The sequence below is a fragment of the Taudactylus pleione genome, unplaced genomic scaffold, assembly GCF_031769625.1.
Source record: "Taudactylus pleione unplaced genomic scaffold, aTauple2 ptg000656l, whole genome shotgun sequence".
NCBI classification, from domain to species: Eukaryota; Metazoa; Chordata; class Amphibia; order Anura; family Myobatrachidae; genus Taudactylus; species Taudactylus pleione.
The window spans coordinates 1,098,490-1,123,706 of record NW_028285058.1 but is presented as its reverse complement, the minus strand read 5'-3'; the positions used below and the strand labels follow the sequence as shown (position 1 = coordinate 1,123,706).

Below are 25,217 nucleotides of genomic sequence, written 5' to 3'. Positions count from 1 at the left end.
AATATTTTTTTTAAGTAGAACATTCGCATCATTAGGGTTCTTTACATACTTTATTACAGAGTCACTACTAGATGACCAATCAAGTTAGTGACAGGCCACACATCATCCATGTTCACACTTGTCAGTGATCTGGGGCTCTTCTGTCCCTGTAGATTATATAAATTCTCTTCTTTGATAAACGTATCCTGCATTGATGTTATTAGCAAGGAGAATAACTATATCATAATAAGAGTCAGGGTTTCTGCGGGTCAAGATATGACACAAAGCCCTTTCATAATTGTTAGGTAAATGTTCATGCTACACAAGCAAAATTATGAGACTTCTAAGTTTTATACCCTTCAGAAGACTCGGAAAGAGTACTGACAAGGAACAGGTTACTAACAGTTCTAAATTGCATAAAAGAAAGCACCCCTAACAAGGGGGTTACAAGTCATCTTCAGGTTGAAGATGGGCAGGAAGGAGCAGTCTGGTTTTGGAACTAGGAACAGATTTGAATAAAAACCTGTCCCACTCTGGGAAAGGGGAACTGGGACTATCACATCAAAGTCCAAGAGAGTCCTGATGGAGGTCTGAAGGGTGGCCACATTGCAGACATCGACTGGTAACCTGGTGGAAAAAAAACTGAACTGTAGGTCTTTCCAGAAAGGTCAAAGAGTAACCTTGGGACACAATGCCCCTTTACCCAAGAGTCCAAGATTGTTTCCAGCCAGGAGTCAGCAAAATGCAGCATAGGGCCGCCCACAATGGGAAATCCAGGTGGGGACCCACCCAGTCATGTCACAGGCTTATCGGCTTGATTAGGGGCTTAGCGGTGGCCTGATGGACTCTGGATTTGGAACTTTTGGAGGAAGATCCCTGAACACGGGCTGACCTCCCTGTGGGTAAAAAGAGCTAAAGGAGAAACCCTTGTACCTCGGAGCCGCCGAGGGAAGAAGCTCCGCTTTGGATGCCGCTACATAGCTGCAATCTTATCCAGTTCAGCGCCAAATAGAACCTCACTGGAGAAGGGGAGAACCTCCTTGGACTCACTGTCTACTTTTCAGGAGAAAAGCCATAGCACACATCTAGCTGCCACGGACGAAGCAGACACCTTTGAGGATAGGATTCCAGAATCAATAGCTGCCTTGCTCCACTAAAGGAAAGAGGTCCGATCGACAAGCTCCTGAGCAGAGCCCTTCTTCCAAGGAATCTGCCCAGCAACCAAGGGCTTTGGCTACCCATCCAGAAGTGAGAGCTGGGTGTAAGGCATCCCTGGAATCAGTAAAAATCGATTTAAGAAGGTTTTCTAACTTCCAGGCCGTGGGGTCCTTGAGAGATGTCACATTGAGGATGGGAAGTGTGGCTGACTTCACCAAGAGCACTGAACTGAGACACCACGAATACAAGATTAAGTGGTCCAGTGGAACTAAATTACCATAAGCCCCAAGTACAGAGTGTAAAGACTACAAATAAGTAAGCACAAAGAAAAACGACCACCTCTAAACTGACTAAATATAGGCAGCAATGTGATGTAGATGCACTTTAAGCTAACAATGAGTAGAAGACAGAATTATTATTAGACAAATACAGATACCTGAAATCTAATAAGGAAAATAAACTACTAAAAGTGACTAAATGTAGGCAGTAATATACATTAAACAATAAACAGTGCTGCAAGTGAAGTTAGGTAAACTAAAACTAACCACAGACACAGAAGTGCTCAGAAATAAACACCTAACAGGCACTATAGTCCCAACAACCAACACCAATAGGTGATGAAGAGGGATTAGAGAAAAACTTGGCACCACAAGAGAGGTATAGGGGAGGCAGGAGGTCCTGTCTCTGTGCAGGCAGACAGCTCAGTGCTGTAAGATGGCTGCTCGGCGTCGGAGAGTGAAGAAGAGAGGAGCATTTGGTGGGGAGCCCAGGAACAGGAACCAGCTAAAGGGAGGGGGTGCTGAGATTAGGGGAAGGCTCCTCCCCCTTCTGGCCAACCCCAAGGATTTGCCACCTAATAACGGCTGGTTATACTGTGCCGATTTGTTTAGAGCACAAAATTGCAAATTAAAATGGCACACTTACTGGGGGCTTGGTTCAACTTCACTCTGTTGATTCGTACTGAAGTTCTGCATAGCTTGGACCTCCTCCTCCTCCTCATCTTCACTGGAAGCCTCCTCTGCAGCATGGTTAGAGCGTGGAGGAGGAGCAGTGGCTGTTCCATCAGCCTTTTGTATTGATGGCTTTTGACATATATATTTTGGGTCCCTACCAAGATTGCATATTTCTTCTAAAAGCTAGAAATAAAGAGAATGCATCTTCAGTACACATTTTCCAGCTCACCTACATTAAAACTATTAAAATAACATTACAAATATTAATAGTCAAAGAATCAATAGTAATAATATAAAACAAAAATGTAAAAAGCAAGAGCCTGCTTTCCGACAGTAATCAGAATCTTACATGTCGCCTTGTTTATTTAACAAACTACTCCATGCAAGCATGACAGGCCATTGATACAGTAAAGTAATAAAAGTATAAAGTATAAAAGTAGTATGACAGAAGTAATTGATTACACCTATTAGAGCTCTGACATTTTTTTAATTTATTAAACTCATCGTAACGGCACTGAAAGAGGAAACAAGAATAAAGACATAAGTCTTACCTTAATAATCGCAGTGGTGGCATCGGTTTTTAACGTGGGCTGGTGCCTCATCAGTTCATCAACAGCACTGCCCAGGTTAGAGGCTGTATCGCCTGCAGGAGACCGGAGAGAGGTCAAAGCTGGAAGAGACCATGGGCCTCTTAATCCCTTAGCTAGAGACCTGAAGAGAGCTATTCTACGCTGCACTACAGGTCTCTTCAGCAGGGGTTAGAGGTGGTTTAGAGAATTTTGGGAAGTGCCATGGACTGATCATTCTGGTTATGGATTAAGCCATGGAAAGCTAAAAAGCAAATGCTGGCACTCCTAGATGGAAAGAATCATTAATCGTCCAGGGTTTAACAAATTTGATGCTGGAAAAGCTCACATTTCAGTGCATTGCTATACACTGTTGACCTGTCTGTAGGAAAACTGTTAATTTAAGGACCATCAGTAAAAGGGCAATTAAAAAGATCTTAATAACAGAAACTTTACAAAGTTAAACAACAAGACCTCTTTAGCACTTCCCCACTGGTAAAATACACTAATAGGCAATCAAGCTGGGACACAAACTTCTATTTCATGGTGAGGCGTTTGTCAGCGGTCATCACTTCATTGCAGTCAGTCATACCCTATTCTAATATTCTGAACACGTGCAGCTCAGAGAGAGTGTCACTTACCTAACGGATCGGAGCTTCGACGCCGTCTCATTGCCGGAAGGTAGTCTGGTGATAACAACACTTTAAAAAGTCTCTCAAAAGGTTGGCACTGCACAAAGGACTGCAAACCACGGGCATTCAGACAAAGTGCACTAAAAACATTGGGAAGGGAGCCCAGAACTTCCCGGGTAGCAGGAACCTGAGAGAGAGAGAGGTAGTATTTTAGTCAAAACAATTTCACATACACAAAAAAAATAAAAAACAAAAATAAATAACTCATTTAATGAACAGAGAAGTTTGGAAACAACCATAATGAAAAATAGAAAAGAAAAAAAAACAACTTTCAATTTGTATTTAATACTCTTGCGGCAAATCTGTTTCACAGCAATTTAGCTGCCACAACTCTGTTCACAAAAGTATAAAGAGTACAGAGGTCTCCTCATACATCCAGCCTCAATAAGCCATGTGGCGCGGGACTATTGGTGCGAGTGAGCAGTATCTTTTTTGCCCGAATACGGGTCTTAGTCACAATTGGGTGTGGCAAACCGCTTTATGAGACTGCACTAATTAATTTGATATGAGACCAAGTCTGATTCTCTATGCAAAGCAAAACGGAACTTGGCGTGGAGAAAAGCCGAGGCATCGAAGTATCTTATGATTAGCATGGACTCCGTCGCAAACAAATATACAAGGGTCGCATATGAAATTTATCAACGCTGTCTCGTGAAGCGGTTTTGTCGCATCAAACTGCGTCTAAGATGCATTATCGGGTGAAGACTACGCTTGGTGCGAGCAGTCTCGCTCGCCGATAAGGGCTGTTTGGCGTCACTGCAGAAATAGTGTAGTAGGAAACATCTGTAGGCCATAACTTCATGATAACCATTTCCGTTCTACGTACTAATGGTATCATAATGGTTGTATTCACAAACATTTATTGCATAACTAATTATATTCCAAAAACCCACATCTGATTGGGCGAGTACTACCAAGAACATAAAAATAAGTTTACCAAGATTGTATTAGATAATGTGGCCAGACAGAGACAAGCAGAGAAAGTGGCATCCCTTACATCTTTGATAAGGAGAGCGTGCAACATTACATCTGTAAGACCATTGTCCTGGAGAGAAGACAGCAGCGAAGGCTCTTGAAACACAAAAACCGTAACCACTTCAGTAGCTGCCAAAAAAAAAAAAAAAAAAAAAAAAAAAAAACAACATAAGCAAATGTTGAATATCAAATTGTGCAGATTTTAGGCCTGAATTAGAGGTGGACGCGGGATCAATGTCACTTGCAAGTGGCCTGTGTTTTCAATATGCGCATGTGTCCAAGTCGATCTGCGCATAAGTCTTAATTGTTACTGCCTGGAGAGAGGCAGTTTCAGTGGGCTTTCCTGAAGCAGCGTATCCACTTGTCGATTAAAATGAGCGATTGAACGACAACATCATTATCATTCATTAATCAGTCACAAATCGGGCATGAAAGTCAAAAACGATGTGCGCTCCCGCTGGTCGTTTTCGACATCAATCATCGCCTGAACATGCCGGTCAATCTGCAGATACCGACAGATTGGGCATGTTCGGGGATGAGGGAGGGTGCATAACTGAACGACATAATTCAGTGTAGGATTTACAGGGGATGAGGAACAACTGTACGACTACAAAGTTGTAATCGTACTATCGTTCCACTATCTGCTAGTGGATACACACCTTAAGACCAATGGGGGAGGGGGGGAGGGGCTAGTCAGACACAGGCACAACTGTCTTTTTCCGCAGTTGCACCGGTTTTGCAGCGGCCATGTTCAGAAGGACCATCTGCGCCTCCATAGGTGAAATAGCAAAACGTCTCAGTAGGAAGCACATCGGCTACAACAGTGCAATGCAGTCGCGCAGCATATAAAGTATGTGGCAGCGGCATTGGCGTCCACCTCTGAATCAGCTCTATGCAACAAAGATAAAGGACGTTTGCGGTTATTACTGTTGAATGGACTTACCCAGCAAGAAGAGAGAAGGGCCATAGTATTCTGCATTACTGATTATGTGTTTCAGGGATGTGGGAAGAGTTCCGTCCATCACTAACAAAAAGAGAAATAGTTGATGTTTGAAGTGTTTCGAGCTAGAAGTTTATGTGTGTGTGGGGGGGGGGGTATAAGACAATATTACCATGACGAATTCCATCTGAGAAAGCTGGGTCCTGAATTGCTTTCTTCAGAAAATTAAGCATAGATTTCAGCAAGGCGGCTCTTTGGGGAATGCACTGCACTCCTAGAATGCAAAGACAATAATATTACAATAACGCTTCAGATCTAATACAACACCATGAAAGGTCAGGCTTGGTGTTTACCGGAGCGTGGCATCACTATGCTCCCAACACTACTGCTTGTGGTCACAGGCCGGTGTTCCGTAGAGGTGGAAGGACCTGGGCTGCTTTCCATGGCCACATCAGCCACTAGAACATTATAAAAAAAAAATTAAAAAAAAGTGGCGTTTTAAAAAGTTGCTTCTACAAGCTCTTTAATATTAACCAAGCTGGATACAAAAACAGTTGGCGTACATTTGAATAAAGTAATATTAACCCAATAAGTAAAAAAAAAAAAGTGCTTAAACCGTTAATTTGTCCAGAGTTTTCTTTAAATTTATATATTTGTTTTAATTACCTTCCATGTCCGTTTCCATCTCTTCTCCTTCCTGAACAGTGCTGGGGCGCTGGATTTTTGGTTTAATGACAAATGGACACTCTTTCCTGCACAAATCAACTTCATGCTGAGGAGAGAGCAGGAGAAGCAGATCTAGTACAATATTCAGGAGTTTTAAATAGAAGTTTGTATTGTGAAGGGGTGGGGGCTGGCTGGCAGCCCTTTTATTGAGCTACATGGAGATCCATGCCCTGGGCACCAGTCAGTTATATTCGATAGATCATACAAAATACACCAGTGATACAAGGAAAACTAGTTTGTATTGTATTATTCGCTACGAATTTCTAATTTGCAAACAGGCACATGCATGAAGAAAGTCAAACACATTTAAAGCTTGCACTTAAGAAGTTTTGAAAGTCCTAACGTTCCCAGGCATATTCTAACCTGGCTTTACTACCTTTGTACTCCTCTCTATTTCTCAATTCTAAACTATGTCTAGGACATGAGCTCTTGAGGTCTAATAGCCCCCCCATCCATACTGAACATGGCTTCTGGAGAAAAGCACTTCGTTTTCAGAGTGCCATACTTATTCTTGCGGGCGCCAGAGCTCTTTGAACTAGTGTGGTGTTTTCCTCCCTGTGGCCTCAGGGGGGCAGGGTACTGACAGGAATCATTAGCATCCCTTTAGTGATACAGGAAAGGTTGCAGCTTACTGGGCTCCACAAAAACAGTGTGTCCCCACAAACCCTGCAAGGAGCTACTGTGGGGCTCCCAACAAGGCTTTTTTCCTATTTGCACCTCTTGGGACCAAGATGTGCAGCCCAACTAATGCTGGGAATCACTGAATCCACAATGAATCACCAAACGCAAGTAAATAGTATTTAACATTAAGCATAGCAATATATTTGTACAGTTGTATATACGAGGTGCACAGCATATCAAGATGTAGGGTGTGGAGGAAGGAGAACCTGGCCGTTGAAGTATAAAGTCTGGGGTTTTGGTTCTGATGCAGTTGGGTGGCCCCTACAGGCTGCTTTCACCATCATGCACCATTACATTCTGGTTTTCCACTCAAGACACATTTCAACTAAACTTTCAACAAAACTGCTTAATTGTTATTTTATATTGCACAACTTGCACAGACTTAATTTATAGACGCCTACACAAAGCTTGCCATGTTTTGCGCAATTAGAGAGGCAAGTCCTCCCTTATATTGGAACTGCCCTCAGATCTACAATCCATAAGTTCATTTTTGCAGTTGAAATATTTTCCTGTAGAGCATTCATGAGCTTTTCTGTAGTTGTGTATTCCAAGTCGCTTATAGGCTTGTGTAAAGCCCTGTGCAAACAATGGTTTGCTCATTACAGAAGTATTGCTCATTACTCATTTACGGTATAAAGTGTTGCAATTAAAAAAAAAAACTTTATTGACTCAACTGATACAAACTATTGGGTTGCCAGTATGAACTTTATAATGCTCCTTATTTTATTTTTTTACAAATAATGTAGTGGTTTTTATATGCACATAATGGTTTATCCATTATATTTTCCTTTTTTTATTAAACATAAAATGTATCCGATGACAAAGCTACACAGCATAGCTCACATATCCCATGGCAACAATAGTAAATCTATCTGGTGAAATAAAAGACAGCAAGTACTCCAGAAAGAGATTACCTCCCTCACCTCTAGTAAGAGAAACTCTCCTGAGAGAAAAAGTACAGAGACCTGAAGCTTAAAAGGAAACAACTTTAATCAGCATACAGCAAATGGGCTAGCTAGAAAGTAGTAGTTTGAGACTTCCTCTTCTCACACCAAACACAGGTCTTCTAGACTTCATGATCTATCCTTGCAGAGACATTACTTTAAGGACTGATGGTAAAACAGTCGCTGATTTAACAAATCTTCCCTCATAGGAAGATGCTATGACCCTTGAGAGTCTTTGTACCACAATCTGGTGCCACTAAAAGCACTCACATACAACAGAGGAAACTAACAAATCTGAAAGAAATTAAGCAGCACTAAACAGTCCGTTGGTCCATGTGGTTTCTCTGTATGTAATCGTGTTGATATCCAGTTGACCCATCTTTCTACAACATACTGGAAGATGCACGGGTGAAGAACCACCCTCCCTGGTGCTGGGCATGCCTGCTAAGGTAATCTGCCTGTGTGGCAAAGACAGGGTGCAGAGTTCTTCAGGTCCTGCTAGAGTACCCATCATGTCACCTTAAAGAGCCATGGTCACCTGGGGACAAATTGGAGCGCCAAGCCACTCAGACATAAGAACTTAAACACCGACTCCCAGTAGCAGTCGACCATACTGTGTCGAAGTGTCACCCAAGGAAACCAGGATTTTTAGAAATACATTAAATCCTTGCCTCCGAATCCAGAGGTACACAGAATATACAGTCTGCAGGGCATTGGTACTTTAGTAATCCTAAAGTGTAATTCTTCAGCTTCCATATTCCCATCTTGCAACACTTATTTTTCCAAGTAAGCCCAAATGGATAGAACGAGAAATGAAATGGAGGGAAAAAAATTGCCCTGAAAAAACAACATATTATAGATGTGTCCTTTTATACTGTGGCTTCAGTTTTGCCAACTAGACCCTCTCTGTGCGCCAGGTCCCATGCGGCAAAGCCAAGCATCCTACTCGGTTAAAATATGCAACTTATTCACATAAAACAATGTTGAGCGACAGAAATGCATTGCTAGCGTACACAGACCATTGGGTGTGTGACATTGTACATTGAATCTGTAATAAGTAGGTGGATGCGTATAGTACCCAATAGACTCAGACGTATAGAAATCTTATTTACAAACCCATAAAAACCGGTTTGGTAGAATGTGCCTTTACATTAAAGCTAGCATTCCCACAAGGCTGTTTCTGGGGGGTGCCCTTATGGAGGCACCCCGGCTCTCCGCTAATCACACGCTGACCATGGAAAGCTCCCGGCGCCCCACCTGTCCTTGAAACCCAAATGAAGACATTGGAAAACCATGTACCCCAAACATCTCGCTTTGGCCTTAGGAGGTTGTGCAGTATCACTTCAAGACAAAACCAGTATATCAGATGAAAATTCCTGGGGACCATCATGGTTTCTACAAGAAACATATGTAGATCTCCGCTCCATAAGTGCTCCCCACCTTGTTGTTCAATTAAGAGGCCATCATCTCGACATCTGGCTGACCCATCTTTCCACAATTTACTGAAGGTATCACTCTTCGAGCTGAAGGATATTCTGCTGTCGCCCCTTCCCAACTGGCTACTATTGGAATGTACACTTTGGTCTGCCCAGTGCATAATCTTGCTGGAGTCCTTCATTACAAGGAAACTTTTTGTGCCTCCCTGAGGGTTGATGACGTCCGTTGCAGTGGCAATGTCTGACTGAACCCAAATGGGATGTTCTTGCAGCAGAAGACATTGAAGTAGAGCACTTAGCACCACTTCTACATCCAGAACAATTAATGTAAACTTTGCTTCCACTGGGACCAAACACTCTAGAACATACAATGGAGGACTAGAGCCCATCCCAGCCCTGTCTCAAGCACCATAGAAGCGATGGCACAGCTGTTTGAACAAGTAATGGTGAGACTTCTCCCCCTTAGAGAAATTGTTCTTTCATTGCCTATAATCTAGTGCAAGCTCAGTAGTAGACTGCTCTATGAACCTGATCCAATCGGGTTCTGTCAGTTCAGTGGAACAAACTGCAGGTGTGCATGACAGTCAGCCGTTAGCCTCATATGCGATGCATAAGGCGTCCATGCCCACCATCCTGTCAAGGCCGAGCCCCTACTGGCAAACCCATGCCTAGTGTGACACAGCAACATCCAGGCTGCCCCCCACCAAATCCCCAATCAAGCGACCTGAGAACTCTTATTTGCACATTGCAAAGTACATGGAAGACTGACAGCAGCTTACAGTAACAAGCCTCTCACTGGTGTTCATTCTGATACTGCTGTACGTGCCTGGCAAAGCATCACAGCAAAAGAGCCCTGGCCACTGCTTGAGCAGGTAGGTTCCCCTATAATAGACTGTCCCCACAGCATGGGTGAGAAACAACAGGAGGAGGTACCAGGAAAGGCACCTTCACAATCCACTCTGGTTTTCAGACAGCCAAGGAATGTGGTTTCCAAGTGCCTGGCCGCAGCAGTAACTTCAAAATAAAGCAACAAAGCACCCTGCCCTGTAAGAAAATAACACAAAACTGCATTCTCTACATGATGGTGATATAATAAAAAGAGGAACTTAAATAGTCTGAATAGATTAAAAGTGACATACTACAATCTCCACCAATTGGAATGAAACCAGATTTTTTTAAAGCTCAAATTCAATACACTGGTATATGTTAATCAATGGCTGAATCTACTTTATGCACACCACAGACTTTGGCTCCGACATAAGGCTGAGGAGAGATTTTATACTTTTTGAAACATGAAAAAGGAACAATTAAGGTTTAAAGTATCACGAAAAGCTGTTGTCTCTCACCTCCAGCCGGTAAATGAATATGGACAGCCCGCTGTGAGACTGAAAGGCAGCCATGTCTAGGTTTGTGATGAGGTCAACGACCCTTACAGCTCGCGTCACAAAAGTGATCTGGTCCTGCTCGTCTCCTAGGAACTTGATCACCTGAGAAACAGAATGCCAAATGAGAAGGCGCAGAGCTCTTACCAAATCACCAACTGCACAAAGACAGACAGCTTTATATCTAACAAAGTACTTTACCTTTAAAAGTGCTTCCATCATGCCGCAAGAAACCAGGGCCTCACCACCGGCATCATAGCTGGCAAGGTGATACAGGAAGGAAAAGAGCGCCGTGGCAAACTGGTGAGGGTATGGATCCATGGTGGGGTCTGAGGAGAGAGCATACAGAGGTGGTTATAAAAGGCACAACAGGATACTTGGTATTAGTGAAATGAAGTAGTTAACCATCATTAGCACATCTGATAAACATGCAAATAAGTAAATCTTTACTTTGTTATTAAGCTATAGAGAAGTATTTTTAAATGGTTGGGAAGATGTATACTGTTTTGAATTGAAATTGGGTACCACTATATGCTACCGAACAGGCTCCTCATGCGACAATTGAAAGCACTTTTTGTTTTATAATATATATATATATATATATATATATATATATATATATATATATATATAAATAAATCACTTGTGTAACACTTATGCATATGAAGAAAAAAAACGGTCGGAATTAAGGACATTTTAAAACTGGATATGTAATACTTCAGTTAAATCCTCATCTCGGAATCCCCTGGAGGCTGTCAGGCACTTTAACAACTTGAATATTAACAGATTCCCCTCTATTATCCCTAGGGTTATAGAGGGGAAACAGCTATTTTAATTATCTACAGAAAATGAGAGGAAGGTGGAGGAGAGGAAGCAATGTTATAAATAAATAAGAAAAACACACTAGTACTTCAAGGAGAGTAACAAAGTCTAAGAGGGTTGGTTTAAATTATCCGCAAGGGGAGCGAGTTGCAACAGCACCTCTTCTTGCCCCAAATTTGCAGATGTTTATTAAGCAACCCTGAGGGGTTGCAAACAACTAGCCTGCCTTAAGTGCAACATGTAGCCACACTCACTCGTAGGCAAGTCTACATGAATAGACCCCTAAGAGTGGGCGCCTGGTGTTCGTGATGGCAATAAAAGGCTGTACCATCGAAGGTTAATGGTTTTAAGCCATCAGTAGAAATCCATCAATGCACAGACCTTGGCCATGAGCAGTGATAAAGTGCAGAGTGATAAACGACCAATCAGGTCACAGCTGCCATTTTTTAAACACAGCGTGTAACATGACATTTGGGAGCGGATTGGTTATTTATCAGTCTGCACTTTATCACTTTCCAGAGCTTCATACATCTGCCCCAATGTGCGCTGATACCGCTTCGGTGGTTCATACATCTCCCGCAATGTTCCGACTGAAAAAACAAAGTTCCCTTGAAGACTTTCAAATCAGTGTCAAGGCCCAAGCCAGGACCAAGTGCCGAATGGGGCCCACACCATAACTGATGGACCACCCAGCAGAAAACCAGGCCAGTAAGTTCAACAATGGGACAGTCAAAGGCTCCAAGGCAACCTGCAACAGGAAAGGAAGCCGAGCAATCTTGGGGGGGGGGGGGGGGAAGCCGCATTGGTAGATCTGACCCCCATCTTTACCCTGGGTCAATGGAGCCTAAATGATAGGAGCTGTGCCAGGAGCATGCCTCGGAGGTAGGCTGTAGCTGTCCCTCATTAACCACCAGCATACTGGAGCACACTGCAGCCAAAGCAGTCTGTAAGACCCCATGACACCATTAGCTAATGACCAGGTGACCCTTCCGGAAGTGTGAAACGGAGCGAGGCCACCAGCAAAAGCTTTCCAGGTAGCCTTCTAACTAATCTAACGTCCCTCAGGGTCTGAGGTTCAGTAATCAAAATACAGAAATTTAAAAAAAAAAAAAACCTTAATCTCTCTGGGAGAAAAGAAAAATGTGTCTTGCTCTAAGGCATATGTTCTTCATGACACTTCTCAGCATTCAACGTTAACATTTTCACAACCGAGAGCTTGTGATAAATTCCCCTCAGGAGGCAACGCCATACTTCTTTGTGCACTGCTTTGGCTTAGTCCAGAATAAGAATTGAATGCTACTCAGAGTAAGTTGTCCACCCAACCAATAAGGCGTCCACCAGAAGGGCTTCCAAATCCCTGGTGCGTGAGCAATACAGTGCCTTGCAAAAGTATTCACCCCCTTGGCTTCTTACCTTTTTTGTTACATTACAACCTGCGATTTATTTTTTTTAATCTGAATTTTATGTGATGGATCTGCACAAAATAGTCTAATTTGGTGAAGTGAAATGAGAAAAAATAGATAAAAAAGAATCTTTATAAATAAAATTCTGAAAATTGGCATGTGAATATGTAATCACCCCCTTTGCTATGAAGCCCCTCAAAAGTTCTGGTGCAACCAATTACCTTCAGAAATCACAATTAGTGAAATTAAGTCCACTTGTGTAAAATCTAAGTGTCACATGTTCTGTCAGATTAAACACACCTTTTCTGAAAGGCCCCAGAGGCTGTAACACCACTAAGCAAGAGGCATCACACCACAAAAACCAAGGAGCTTTCCAAACAAGTCAGGGACAAAGTTGTTAAAAAGTACAATTCTGGGTTGGGTTATTAAAAAAAAACATCCAAATCTTTGATGATCCCCCAGAGCACCATCAAATCCATCATCATCAAACGGAAAGAACATGGTACCACAACAAACATTCCAGGAGAGAGCCTCCCACCAAAACTCACTGACCAGGCAAGGAAGGAATTAATCAGAGAGGCAGAACAGAGACCAAAGGTAACCCTGAAGGAGCTGCAGAGTTCCACAGCAGAGACTGGTGTATCTGTGCATGTGACCACAATAAACTGTACACTCCATAGAGCTGTGTCCAGAAAAAAGCCATTACTTATTTTTATCACTAAGACGACACGATTCGAGTTTGCCAAAAGGCATGTGGGTGACTCCCCAAATGTATGGAGGAAGGTGCTCTGGTCAGATTAGACTGAAATTGATCTTTTTGGCCACCAAGGAAAACGCTATGTCTGGTGCAAACCCAACACATCCCATTACCCCAAGAACACCATCCCCACAGTGAAACATTGTGGTGGCAGCATCATGCTATGGGGATGTTTTTGAGCAGCAGGGACTGGTAAACTGATTTGATTCGAGGGAAAGATGGATGGTGCTAAATACAGGGATATTCTTGAGTAAAACCTGTTTCAGTCTGCCTGTGATTTGAGACTGGGACGGAGGTTCACCTTCCAGCAGGACAATGACCAGAACCATACTGCTAAAGGAACACTCGAGTGGTTTAAGGGGAAACATTTAAAATGTGTTGGAATGGGCTAGTCAACGCCCAGATCTCAATCCAATTGAGAATCTGTGGTCAGACTTGAAGATTGCTGTTCACATGCAGAAACCATCCAGCATGAAGGAGCTGGAGCAGTTTTGCCTTGATGAATTTGCAAAAATCCCAGGGGCAAGATATGTCAGGCTCATAGACTTATCCAAAGCGACTTGCAGTTGTAATTGCCGCAAAAGGTGGCTCGACAAAGTACTGACTTTACGTGGGTGAATAGTTATGCACGCTGTGTTCAATTCACAATATAAAAAAAAACGACAACTTCAAAGTTGTAGGCATATTATGTGAATGAAATGATGCACACCTTCAAACAATCCATTTTAATTCCAGGTTGTGAGGCAATAAAACATGAAAAATGCAAATGGGGTGTGAATACTATTGCAAGGCACTGTATCTTGCAGAGCTAGGCAGAGAGCTCTGAAGCCCGCTTGGAGTTCCAGAATATTGATCAGTAGCCGGCTCTTTGAAGCAGTCTACCGAACCTGAAAGGTGTATTAACAGGTTACTGCCCACCACCCGCAAAGACTTGCGTTGGTGACGAGGAGGACCCAGTCCTGAGTCCAAAAGGGGCGACCCTTGTCTAAGTGGGATGCCTGGAGCCACCACAAGAGGGAGAGCCGGGAGAGGATGATAGTTTGTGTCGTCAGCTGCCCACGGGACTTGTTTCACTGGGACAGAATCTCCATCTGAAGAGACTGGGAGTGAAACTGGGCATATTCCACCATGTCGAAAGTGAAGGCAAGAGAGCCCAAGATCTGCATGCAAGAGTGTATTGACACTCGGCAATGACTTAACTTGCGAATCCTGGCTGGTAGGTTACAAAACTTTTCTGGTAGGAGGAGTCTGAACCTTGGAATCCAGCAAGGCCCCCTAGATGGTACATCTCCTGCGTTGGACTAAGGGAGAATTTCTTCCAATTGATGATCCATCCGCGGGGCTGGAGGAGATCTATCGTGAGATAGATGTGTTCCCTGAAAACCTTTGGTGACCAGCTGAAGTTCAGAAAGATGTCTAGATAAGGTTGAAACCAGATACCCCTGCGTCAAAAATTAACTGCCATGACGTTCGTGAAAACACCAGAAGCCGTCGAAAGACCAAATGGCAGGTGACTGAGCAGGATTGGAACATGCAAATAGGCATCCTGGATGTCCAAGGAAGCCATGAAATCCCCTGACTCAAGCGTCAGAATGAAGGAACGTAGAGATTTCATGCAGAATCTGGGGACCCACAGGAACTTGAGCGGCTGCAGGTTGAGGATTGGCTGAAGGCACCAATCGGCTTCTGAAACAAAAAGCTGGCCTAAAAGCCCTTACCTCCCTGAGACAGGGGAACTGGAACAATTACTTTGGAGACCAGTAGTAGACCCCAAAGTGCTTCTGCTTTGCCTGGATCCACCGGAAAGCCTGTGGAAAAAAATTGGTTCAGAGGCAGCTCTTGAAAGGTTAGGGCGTAGCCCAGGAAGACAACACATCACACCCTGGTGTCCAACGTGATTGCCATCCAGGTCTTGCAGAATGGAAGTCGGCCTCCCAAGCAGGAATACCCCAGGTGGAGGCCCGTCCCGTCAAGTCGCAGGCTTGTCAGTAGGCTTGGTGGCAGGGCATCTGAAAGACCAGTGCCGTTTAGCGGAGGGCTTGGAACCCTTGGATGAGTAACCCTGGAACCTCAAGAAAGACTGGTCCTTGGCTTCCCCTGTGGATGAAAGGAGCGAAAATGTAAGTGTTCGCAAACTAGAGGCTGCTGCAGAAGGGAGGAATGTTGTGTTGGACGCTGCTACCAAGGCCGCAATCTTGTCCAAATCGGGATCAAAGGGAATATCACCTAAATGGTCTTTTTTGAGTGAGCCAGCGCTCCAGGAACGCAGCCAGAGGGCTCGTCTAGCAGACACAGAGGATGACGACACCTTGAAGGTTAGGACACCAGTGTCTATTGTATGACTCTCCAAGATAAGAGGCTGCCTCTCTGATGTGCTCCACTAACACCAATAGCTTGTTCCTATGGGAACCGCAATGGCTTTAGCCATGCAAGCAGACGCTATATTAGGAATAAGAAGGGTAGTGTTCTTAACTAAGTGGGCAAGGTGAGCATCCACCAGAGGGGGGGCTCCCATTTGGCTAATCCGTAGCAGGCAGTGAATAAAAGGAAAAAACCTGGAAGCGCCTATTATTAGGTTTAGTCCATGCCTACGCTAGGAGGTCCTTTAGCTGCGCAGAATGGGGAAATCTGCCGAAACCCCCTTTTGACCTTGGACACCGGAGTGCTAGCCTTAGGGACCTGCTCAATCATCACTGATGCAGAGGACAGCTTTAACTGCCTTAAACAGGGCAGCTACATCCATCTGGGGTAGGGAGACCTCGGGATAGAAGAGTCTGAAGCATTGGACCCATCGTCCTCATCGACTGAGGAAACCTCAGAGTCTGAATCATAACCGGACAGGGGCGTAGAATTCTCTCGCCTGGAGTGTCTGCGATTGGAAGTGCGGTCCCTATCCAGCATCTTCTGGAAAGATGCAGACACTTGTAAAAAATAAACAGTACTCCTAAACACAAGTACATGCAGACAGAAACATTCAACGCATGGAATAACTGTCATTAAGTGCTCAAAAATCCAAACCCTACTCAGTAGGAAGGAGCTTTCTATATAACCAAACCGCTGAGGTGGTGGCACACAGAGAGGCCAGGAGCCCATGCTATTCTCCAGAAACTGGCTGCAGCATGCACTGAGGAAAATGGCCTCAGCGTCTCTGTGAGGGAGGGGAGGAGAGGAGAGGAGGAAACACCCCATGACAGGGAGCCTAATAAAAGGGGCAGGGGGGTTGTTAAGTGGGAGAGCCCATCTACCCCTTCTGACATTGACCTACAGGGCAAAGGCCACATCTTAAGAAGGGGAAGAAAAAAAAACGAAACAAGGGCTGCAGTCTTAAAACAGTGTCCTCTTCCTGAAAGCACCAAGAAAAACTGGCTTCAGGCGGGATGTAGGGGAGAAGCCTGTGCTACTGCTGCAAAAGAAGTTAACCCCTTGGTGCCCAAGCTCCTGCATCTCATTCTACACCCACAGTCCACCTATACAATAGTCAGCCAGATAACTCAATATCTGGTGATCAGGTTGACTACTGGATAGGTGTGTATGCAAGAACAATACCTGGTAAACTGTTTAAAATGCTCCTGCAACGGTCGGGATCGGAAGGTTACACGTTGTTTGCTGTTTAAGCTGTATATGCCAGCCCTCCCGAACCCCTAGAAGCCCATACACACAGAGTTCAGGTTGAGCTATTTCTAGCTCAATGTGTACGGGACTCACGGTGGGGTCAAGTTGGATGCCCACTGCCTGGCTGATCGAAAGCGTTTAAACCTATCAGTCGAGCATCGCAAAGGTGTGTACTCAGCTTTATTCAAGAAGTATACTCCTGGATATGTTCCATTAATGGATGGCTGTACAAGCGACATATATTTCCTGTCCATGTTGACAGCAACTTGAGAGGTCTCTCAAACTCCAAAGGGATAGAGGCTTCCCACTATATACCCTTTCCAGGGGTTTCTTTTACTGGTCTCTACTTCGCCGACTCAGATATTAATCCATTCGCCTGTAGCTGCCGTGGAGTATTTGAAGGGAAAGCAAAGACCAGTAAGCTTATTATTTAATGAGGACAATTCTATGCATCTTTCACAAAGTGTCACCTGATCACTGATGTTTTAGCCGCAGCTTAAAAAAAGCTAGGAATGTGCCCAGTGATGCACAATTTAGATCATCGGTCCAAGTGTGGGACAGAATATGACAAGTTAAACATCAACAGTGAAATAGGTAAAATGCAATCATAAGGTATAGCTTACCATGTAAAATGCTTGTATAACTATAGAAGTAAAGTCTCTGCACGTACCTATCATAGCTTGTATACAGTTTCGGACAAGAACAGGTAAGAAGCCGTGGTAAGAGGCAGTACCAGTGCAGTCTATGATGCTGCTTAGTTTAGGGGTTCTTTCCAAGTGAACAATAGAGGTTAAGGTTCTCAGAGATGCGGCTTTAATATCCTAAAAAATTAATAAAAAAATAAAAAGGCTTAAAGAGCCTTATACAAAGCATTGTATGACCATAACCATTACACAAAAGTTAACCATTTACATTGTGAATGAAAATAATGGCTTACCATGAGCTGCTTATCGGTTATCTGCAGGACATCCACTAATTCCTCTATCAATCCATTGTAGAGTATACTGTTTGCAGACTCTTGCAAGGCATTAGAATAAACTGCAATGACAAAGAATGGAAGGTTTAGTATACTTATGATTACCAGTTATTTATATAGCGCACACATATTAAGCAGCACTTTGCAGAGGATATTCAGGCACTCCCAACAGTTCCTGCCCAAGTGGAACACATACGCCTAACCCCCCCCCCCCAGGAGTCCCTAACCTGACCACCCCCCTCCCTCGGCTTACCTTTGTTCGGTATGCCGGGCTCCCAGAGTAGGGATGATGATAGGCGTCGGGATTTCGATGCCTATCATTAGTCCCGTCGGGACTACACAGTTGGTAAGCAGGCAGACGGCATTTCGACCGTCGGCTTCCTGACTGCATCCCATCCTGGTTTCTAGTCAAGCACAATATTCGTAACCAGGGGGAAGATAATGCGACAGTTGTTCATCTTCATGAATCTACTACAGATGAAGTTGTAGTTCCTGCACTTTCTGTGCTGTCTACTGGTCCTCTAATGTTGGCCCCCATATAATGCCCCTGTAGTAGGGCCAACATATAATGCCCCTGTATTCTTCTTACATTTTTAGTCTGACTTTTCCTGAATATAGGTAATGTTCATTTATCCGGTTATTTGTGCTGTTCTATGTACAGTAGTTTTGACATATCCTGATCTGCCTTTACACGTCTGCTTGGTCCTGCTGCTTTATTTATTTTTAAGTTATATTGTATTGCTGTCCCAGCTGGGCTTGGTGATAATTGTCCGGGGACTCTAACTTTGTGATTTTCTATTGTATGGTTTAACCCTTTTATTTTGACGTAAATTTTAATAATTGGGTTCCTGTTTAGGATGGTCCCTTATTATACTGCACGTCCGTTGGAAATACTCCTGTTTGTACTATTTATATTACTAGACCTGTAGTTTTTACAGGTCGTTTGCCTCCTTGTGTGTATGTGTGTCCTTTGTTTATAGTTTTCCTTTAGCTCTACTTTGTTTTTCATATGTATGTGTGCGTTTTAGTTTTAGGCCCGTATTCAATTAGACGTGAAAAGTTGAAAACTTTTCGACCATTTGTACTTTCTGCCGCATTCGCCTGTTTGAGACTCAAATTTGCGGCACGCGAGTCCCCACATTCAATTGCAGAACAGGCAAAAACTTAAATAAGCGAATGCACAACCGGCGGAAAGTACTGAATAGATTGGGGGAATCAGTCTGTACTCCAAAATAAGACGCACTGACACTGGAAATCATTAGAGATGTGTAATATTAGCCCTAATAAATGTAGTGTGTTAAAAGCTTTCTAGAAGCTTATTTGTAAAAGTGGTGAAGAATGATAAGATAACAGTATTTTTTATGGAAAATAAATAGTCCTGTCAAGTTTGGGGCACTTGAAAATGGGTGCAAGCATATTTTTGTTTCTGTAAAGTGCACTTTTAAAAAAAAAAGTGAAAAATCCACCTGCTGCATGCACCTGCAATCCTAAAAACATGCCCCATCCATACAGTCCCCCAAGAAACCTATTTTGCAAATTTTTATACTTTCAACGCATGTTGACAACATTATTGTTTATTGCTATTCTAATATTTTTGTATATTATGTGATTCTATACTGTTGTAAGTGCTGTGCCTTTTTTTAATTTTGTATGTATGTGTTGGGTGTAAATTTTGAAAATGTAATAAATAAAAAAAAATACTCAATCTAAAGCTATCTCACTAACAGACATAATATTCTGCACAAGTCACAATGTTTAGCATTTATTGTTGGAGCTGCTGACTTTATCAGTCTCACAAATGAGCAACTATTTGTTGGACTGTAAAACTGGTAAATGGAGGGGTTACGCTTTTGTCTTCATAGTTCTTAGTAGGCTTTTCTCAGTGAAGAAAGCCACCTTAAATTGACAGGACACAGAAGCTACACCTCCTCTGTCTCTCCTGACCTGAGGAAAGTTATACATAGTATTTGGCGGTTATTTATATTCTGCAGTGCTGTGTCTGTTGTAGTTGCTCTCATTCTTTGCGAACGGACAAGAATGTGATTCTGACCAGATAAATTGTCCAAAGCAGGCCAAAGTCTGGATTATAGACTTTGCTTGCACATAGGAGTGTGTAATAAGTTCCGGATGTGCAGTGCATAGGTAGAGACAACCCGTCTAGTTGTGTACTGTAATCTCTGACTAAAGTTCTTGTGAAATTTCAGGGCAAGAAACCGTATATAAGCAGCACTGTACACCGAAGTCAGCTTGTACACTTCCTTCACAAACTCGTTATGGAGCTCAACAGAGGATACTAAAGAGCTATATTCTTATACGACTACAAGAGTGGTCTGCAATAGCAGGAGAGTTTTGACCGACTGCGAGCTGTTTTTGGGGAGGAAGCATCGTCACGAACCACTGTGTTTGAGTGGTTAGCAGAATTTCAGCACAGTAGACCATCCTTGGAAGACTAGGAGCACTGCGGCCGACCTGTGTCACAGAGGATAACGTTGCTGCAGTGCGGGCCATAGTTGAGGTGGACGATAGGGTGACTCTGGCCCAGTTAGAGAAGATCGGCATCTCATCGGGATCCATCAGCTCATCACTCAAAAAGCTTGGCCTGAGCAAGGAACCTGCGCGCTGGGTGCCCCATCAGCTGACTCAAGAGCATAAGTAAGCTCTGCCGAGTTGGTGCTGCAACATGCTGGCCAGGTTTGATGGCGGTCGCTCAAACTCTGTCTGGAAGATCATAAGCAGCCGAAAATACTGGATCTACAATTTCGACCCAGAGACCAAATAGTCGGCCTATTGGACCCCAGTTGGGGGTGCACCACTACAGTAGTTCCGACATATGCGCAGCGTGGCCAAGCAGATGGTGGCTGCTTTTGTGGCCAATACTGGTCATGTAGCTATTGCAACAATCGTGCTGCAGCGCATCGTCACTGGAAATTGGCAAGTCAACCAATGCCTTCCACAAGTGATGGAAGCCATTTCCAGGCACCATCCAAGAACTCGCACTCATGGTGCCCTTCTCCATCACAACAATGTACCTGCCCACAAGTCCAGGAAAGTGGTGGATTTTCTGGCCCATGAGATCATCCATGAGCTTAGTCATTTGCCGTACAGTCCAGACCTGGCTACTTGCGACTTGTGTTCCCACAAATCAAGCGCAAGATGCGTGGTATTTGTTATTGAGGTCCATTGCACTTTCAGGCAATGTCCTGCTTGTTTAGGAAAAAATCAGTCATGAAGTAGGAAAAAAAGGGCTTCTCGCCAACAGCAGATGACTCATGGTCTGGGCCTCCTTGATTTAGGTCTTGTTGTTAGAATTCAATACTGTAGACCAGGTCACAACTTCTTGCAGAGAAGAGAAAAAGGGATGACAGTATTGGTAAGAGCCAGACTGCAAAAATAGGAATTTTGGTTCATTTACAGTTGAATCCTTTTCTCTTAAGTAGGCTGGGGAACACTAGACAATGGGATTGTAGGTTGGGGCTGGCACTTAATGAAACTGTAGCTTTAAATCCTAAACTCTTGCCCCCCCCCCCCACCCTGCTATCCCACAATTCCAATATGGAGGGGAGTAGCAGGAACCGAGTGAAACTATTTAGAACAACCAAAAAAAAAAAAAAGTAGGGAAAAGAGACTGTCAAGAACCAAAAAAATGTAAATAAAAATCGCACGACTGAGCGTGAGGGAGGGATCGCAGTGTTCCCCAGTCTGCTTAGGAGAAAAGGATTTAGCAGTAAGTTGACCAAAAAGCATATTTTTCTCTTGCAGCAAGGTTGGGGAACACTGAACAATGGGACTTTCAACAGGTGCCCCCAGCGAAGGGAACACTTAGGTTGCCCGACCGGAGAACTGTACGCCCAAAGTGGGTGCCACCAGAGGTTAAAAAAAAAAAACCCGTAAAAATGAGCAAACATGTAGACAGGGAACCATAGGTCAGAAGTCCAGGATCCTCGGAAAGATGCTGTCTATGTTAGAGGCAGCAGTCCAGTTTGTACGGTTCCACTCAAGACAACTCCAGATGTAGCCATTAGCAAAATGGAATAGGTCTCATTACAACAGACCCAGTTAGTTTTCCAGGCTGTCCCCAGAGAGAAGAATGACTCCAAAGTAAATGCTGCCCAGTCACAGTTTGTAACTGGGCAACACATGGCAGTCATCTCTGCTGGCGGGGATACACAAATACAGGGAATTTGCAACACAGCCATAAAGCAGTTAGGCATTGGGCACTTAACTATGAGTCACAGGATACTGTGACTCAGATGTAGATATCATGAAGGAGGAAAAGTTTATTTGCTCCAAAAAAAAAAAAAAAAAAAAAAAGCCCTCTTCCTAGCGGATGATACCAGGAATATCACAGTATACAAGATGTTTTTTGTAGCTCAAAGGTTACTCCACAAGTCGGTACGTATATTCATTACAGAGCACATCGCCCTTTTCATACAATAAAAGCATACAGTATAGCAGCCTCTTTAGCCAATCAGGATTAGTTTACAAATCAGTATGCTTTTCACAAATATACATATTTATGTCATCATAATATTGACACTAATGTCGACAGTTATGAAGTGGACATTGTAAAAATTGTCAACAGTGAACATGTCGGCATCTGCAAAATTTACAACGTCGACATGTGAAATGTCATCATTCTGCAGGGGTCAGATGGTTAGGGATACCATCGTGGCGTCACCACCGTACCCGGAAGACACCGCTGGAGGCACCGAACCAGGTAAGTCACCACTAAACCAACAGACACATTTTAATCAAGTCAACATTTCTTTAGGGTTGACATAATGAAACGTGGTAAATGTCAATAAAATATACCAAACCCATATTTATGATCTCGCATCAGGAAACAATTTATTCCCAATTGGATCAATTGACAACACTTCACACAAAATCAAATTATCTATTTGCATTTAAACACATTATGGGCTCCTCGCTGACCACCTGAGACAACTACCTAAGCTCTCTAATCACACAGACCTCCTGTCATTTCAAGCAAAAGCTATTCTTGCCTTCCTTAGACAAACTTTACATCAAATGCTTACATTCCATTACCTGTCAGAACGTCACAAACAAGACAGAACCCCAAATGGCAAAGCATTATAAATTAAATACATTAAAAATACATTTGAAATTGGTGTCTAGTGCCAGACATTAATACATATTGGCGCTGCAGCGCTGGGTATGAACCATTCCAGCGCAGCAGTGCCAAGCATTAAATATATTTAAAAACATCCCAACATTTTAATTATTTTTCAAATGATATTTATAGCACCAACTCTGGGACTAAACTCCTTTGGCACTGCAGTTACCAGCCACTGTTCAGGTGCCACAAGCTAGCTGCAACAGGTATTAAAAAATATACATGCTTCATCATTGCATCTTCAGTCTACATTAAATGTCTCTTTGATGGTGCCGCAGCACGACAGTTTATGCAGTGGTGGGCACCGTAGATACGTGGCTAAAGGTCCCCCAACCACAGTGACATACAATGCTCAGCTTTTTGGTGACAAAAAGATTGACATATAAGGTAGGTTATAAAGTGTGCACTGCGGGGGGGCACTAGGTGATAGAACATACAGAACATACCTAGTATAGAAATAGCATGCAGTCTGGCCTGTACTGCTTGTAGTCTCTTCTTGTGATTAGAAAAGCCATGTGCCAGTCGTATGTGGGTAAATAAAAGCATCTACAGGGTAAAAAGAATAAAAAATAAAGCCGTTAACAGACAGCAAAAACGGAATAACTCTTTGGGAAAAAAGCGAAGACCATGCAGCTGTGTTATTACGAATGCCCAATAACTTCAGCACATGACTAAGAGCACAGAGGACCAACATTGTATTTACTTTTTTGAAAAAAAAAAAGTGAAAACAAAAACCTAACAGGAAAGGGCAGATTACAAGATACGCTACCTGCTTGTCCTTAGGAATGCTGTGCAATTTAGTGAGAGACTCCATGATCTCAGAAGGACTTTCAGAAATCTGCAATTGAAAACAATCATCAAGCTGCATTTTGGATATATTTACCTGGCCCGGCAGGCATTCTGTCTCCATAACCTATCATTTATCACTGGTTTTATTACCTTATCTAGCTCTTCTATGTGTATGTAATGTAGTGTGTTACTGGACGTCTGAAAGAAACAAAACGAAAAAAGAAAAAAAAAAACACATTTGTTTAGGCATTCAATTGAAAAACTAAAGAATAAAATTCCTACTGCATTTACACAAATCCCTGCTGATTACTTGTGCTCTGCGCATCAGGAACAGGTAAAGCAGTCTCCGTAAAGAGTGACCAAAATCAAAATGCATTATCTATTTACAGCACCACCCAAAACTCGTAACTCACCCTTTTTTCAACTTTCACTTCAGCTCCGGGCTCTGCGTAAAACTCAAAATGAAGAGTAGTGGCGCTGGGAGGGTATTTCTGAAGGAAAAAAGAAAAAAAATATTTACAATGTTTAATTTACACGCTACAGCGATGATTGCTTTCTGCTTTCCATGGTGTATGGCACGAAAGGGGGGTGAATCTGTTCCCAGGGCATTCACGCCCGATCGGAGAAACAATTGGATTGCTCCGTCGGGCGCCCATTACTAACAGACACGGCCAAAAACAATTCAATTCTCATCAAAGAGTCATTCTTCACTTCCTGCGTTCTGCAGTGGAATACATATGACGGCTTCATGAAAATACTTGTTTATTTTTGCCTCAATGATTGGTGTGTAGCATGAAGTGACGTGTTCAAAGTGTACGTTTCAGTGTAGGCTTTTTTTCTGGAAAATACTATTTTTCCTTTTGCCAATTCTAACACGTCATATACAATTTAACCACATCAGCCCAAAAAATAAAAATGTTTAATGAAATTTCAAGAAAGTGAACAAAAATGTAAAAAAAAAAAATAATAAAAAAAAAATACATGTGGTTTGCTTTTGCATTAATTCTCCTTTCAAAAATAGCAAAAAGCAGAATTCTACATGCAGGTTCATTCATCGGCGGTGACCACCGCGCCCCCGTTTTGACCACCCGCGGGACTCTGCGACCCGCAGGTGGAGACAGAACACGCAGGCTGTCTCAGCGGGGCGCCACGCTGGAGGGCAGGGTGCTTTCTGCCCTTCAGAAATAGGGCAGGGAGGGCGCAGTGCCCCTCTGAAACAGCCTAGCAGGAACGCTATATATTCTCTGTGCATCTGCATGCAAAATGCTACGTTACAGTGTCAGCGGCTG

General features: G+C 43.2%; 1 protein-coding gene across 23 annotated transcripts in view; it reads right to left on the bottom strand.

The window, feature by feature from the left end:
- The window catches only part of HUWE1 (HECT, UBA and WWE domain containing E3 ubiquitin protein ligase 1), a 155,406-nt gene that overhangs the window by 101,382 nt on the left and 28,807 nt on the right, over positions 1–25,217 (bottom strand). For 13 of the 23 annotated variants that reach the window (XM_088455517.1, XM_088455514.1, XM_088455520.1 and 10 more), the window contains exons 8-23: positions 24,342–24,419; positions 24,079–24,126; positions 23,909–24,001; positions 23,586–23,685; positions 17,964–18,064; positions 17,697–17,847; positions 10,634–10,761; positions 10,397–10,537; positions 5,930–6,035; positions 5,617–5,721; positions 5,436–5,537; positions 5,267–5,347; positions 4,346–4,452; positions 3,298–3,475; positions 2,642–2,760; positions 2,062–2,273 (exon numbers count right to left, since the gene is read on the bottom strand). In XM_088455517.1, coding sequence (XP_088311643.1) covers positions 2,062–2,273; positions 2,642–2,760; positions 3,298–3,475; positions 4,346–4,452; positions 5,267–5,347; positions 5,436–5,537; positions 5,617–5,721; positions 5,930–6,035; positions 10,397–10,537; positions 10,634–10,761; positions 17,697–17,847; positions 17,964–18,064; positions 23,586–23,685; positions 23,909–24,001; positions 24,079–24,126; positions 24,342–24,419 — 1,850 coding nt within the window. The remainder of the gene's footprint in view (positions 1–2,061; positions 2,274–2,641; positions 2,761–3,297; positions 3,476–4,345; positions 4,453–5,266; positions 5,348–5,435; positions 5,538–5,616; positions 5,722–5,929; positions 6,036–10,396; positions 10,538–10,633; positions 10,762–17,696; positions 17,848–17,963; positions 18,065–23,585; positions 23,686–23,908; positions 24,002–24,078; positions 24,127–24,341; positions 24,420–25,217) is intronic. The other 10 variants (XM_088455511.1, XM_088455526.1, XM_088455515.1 and 7 more) reach the window with 3 other exon arrangements.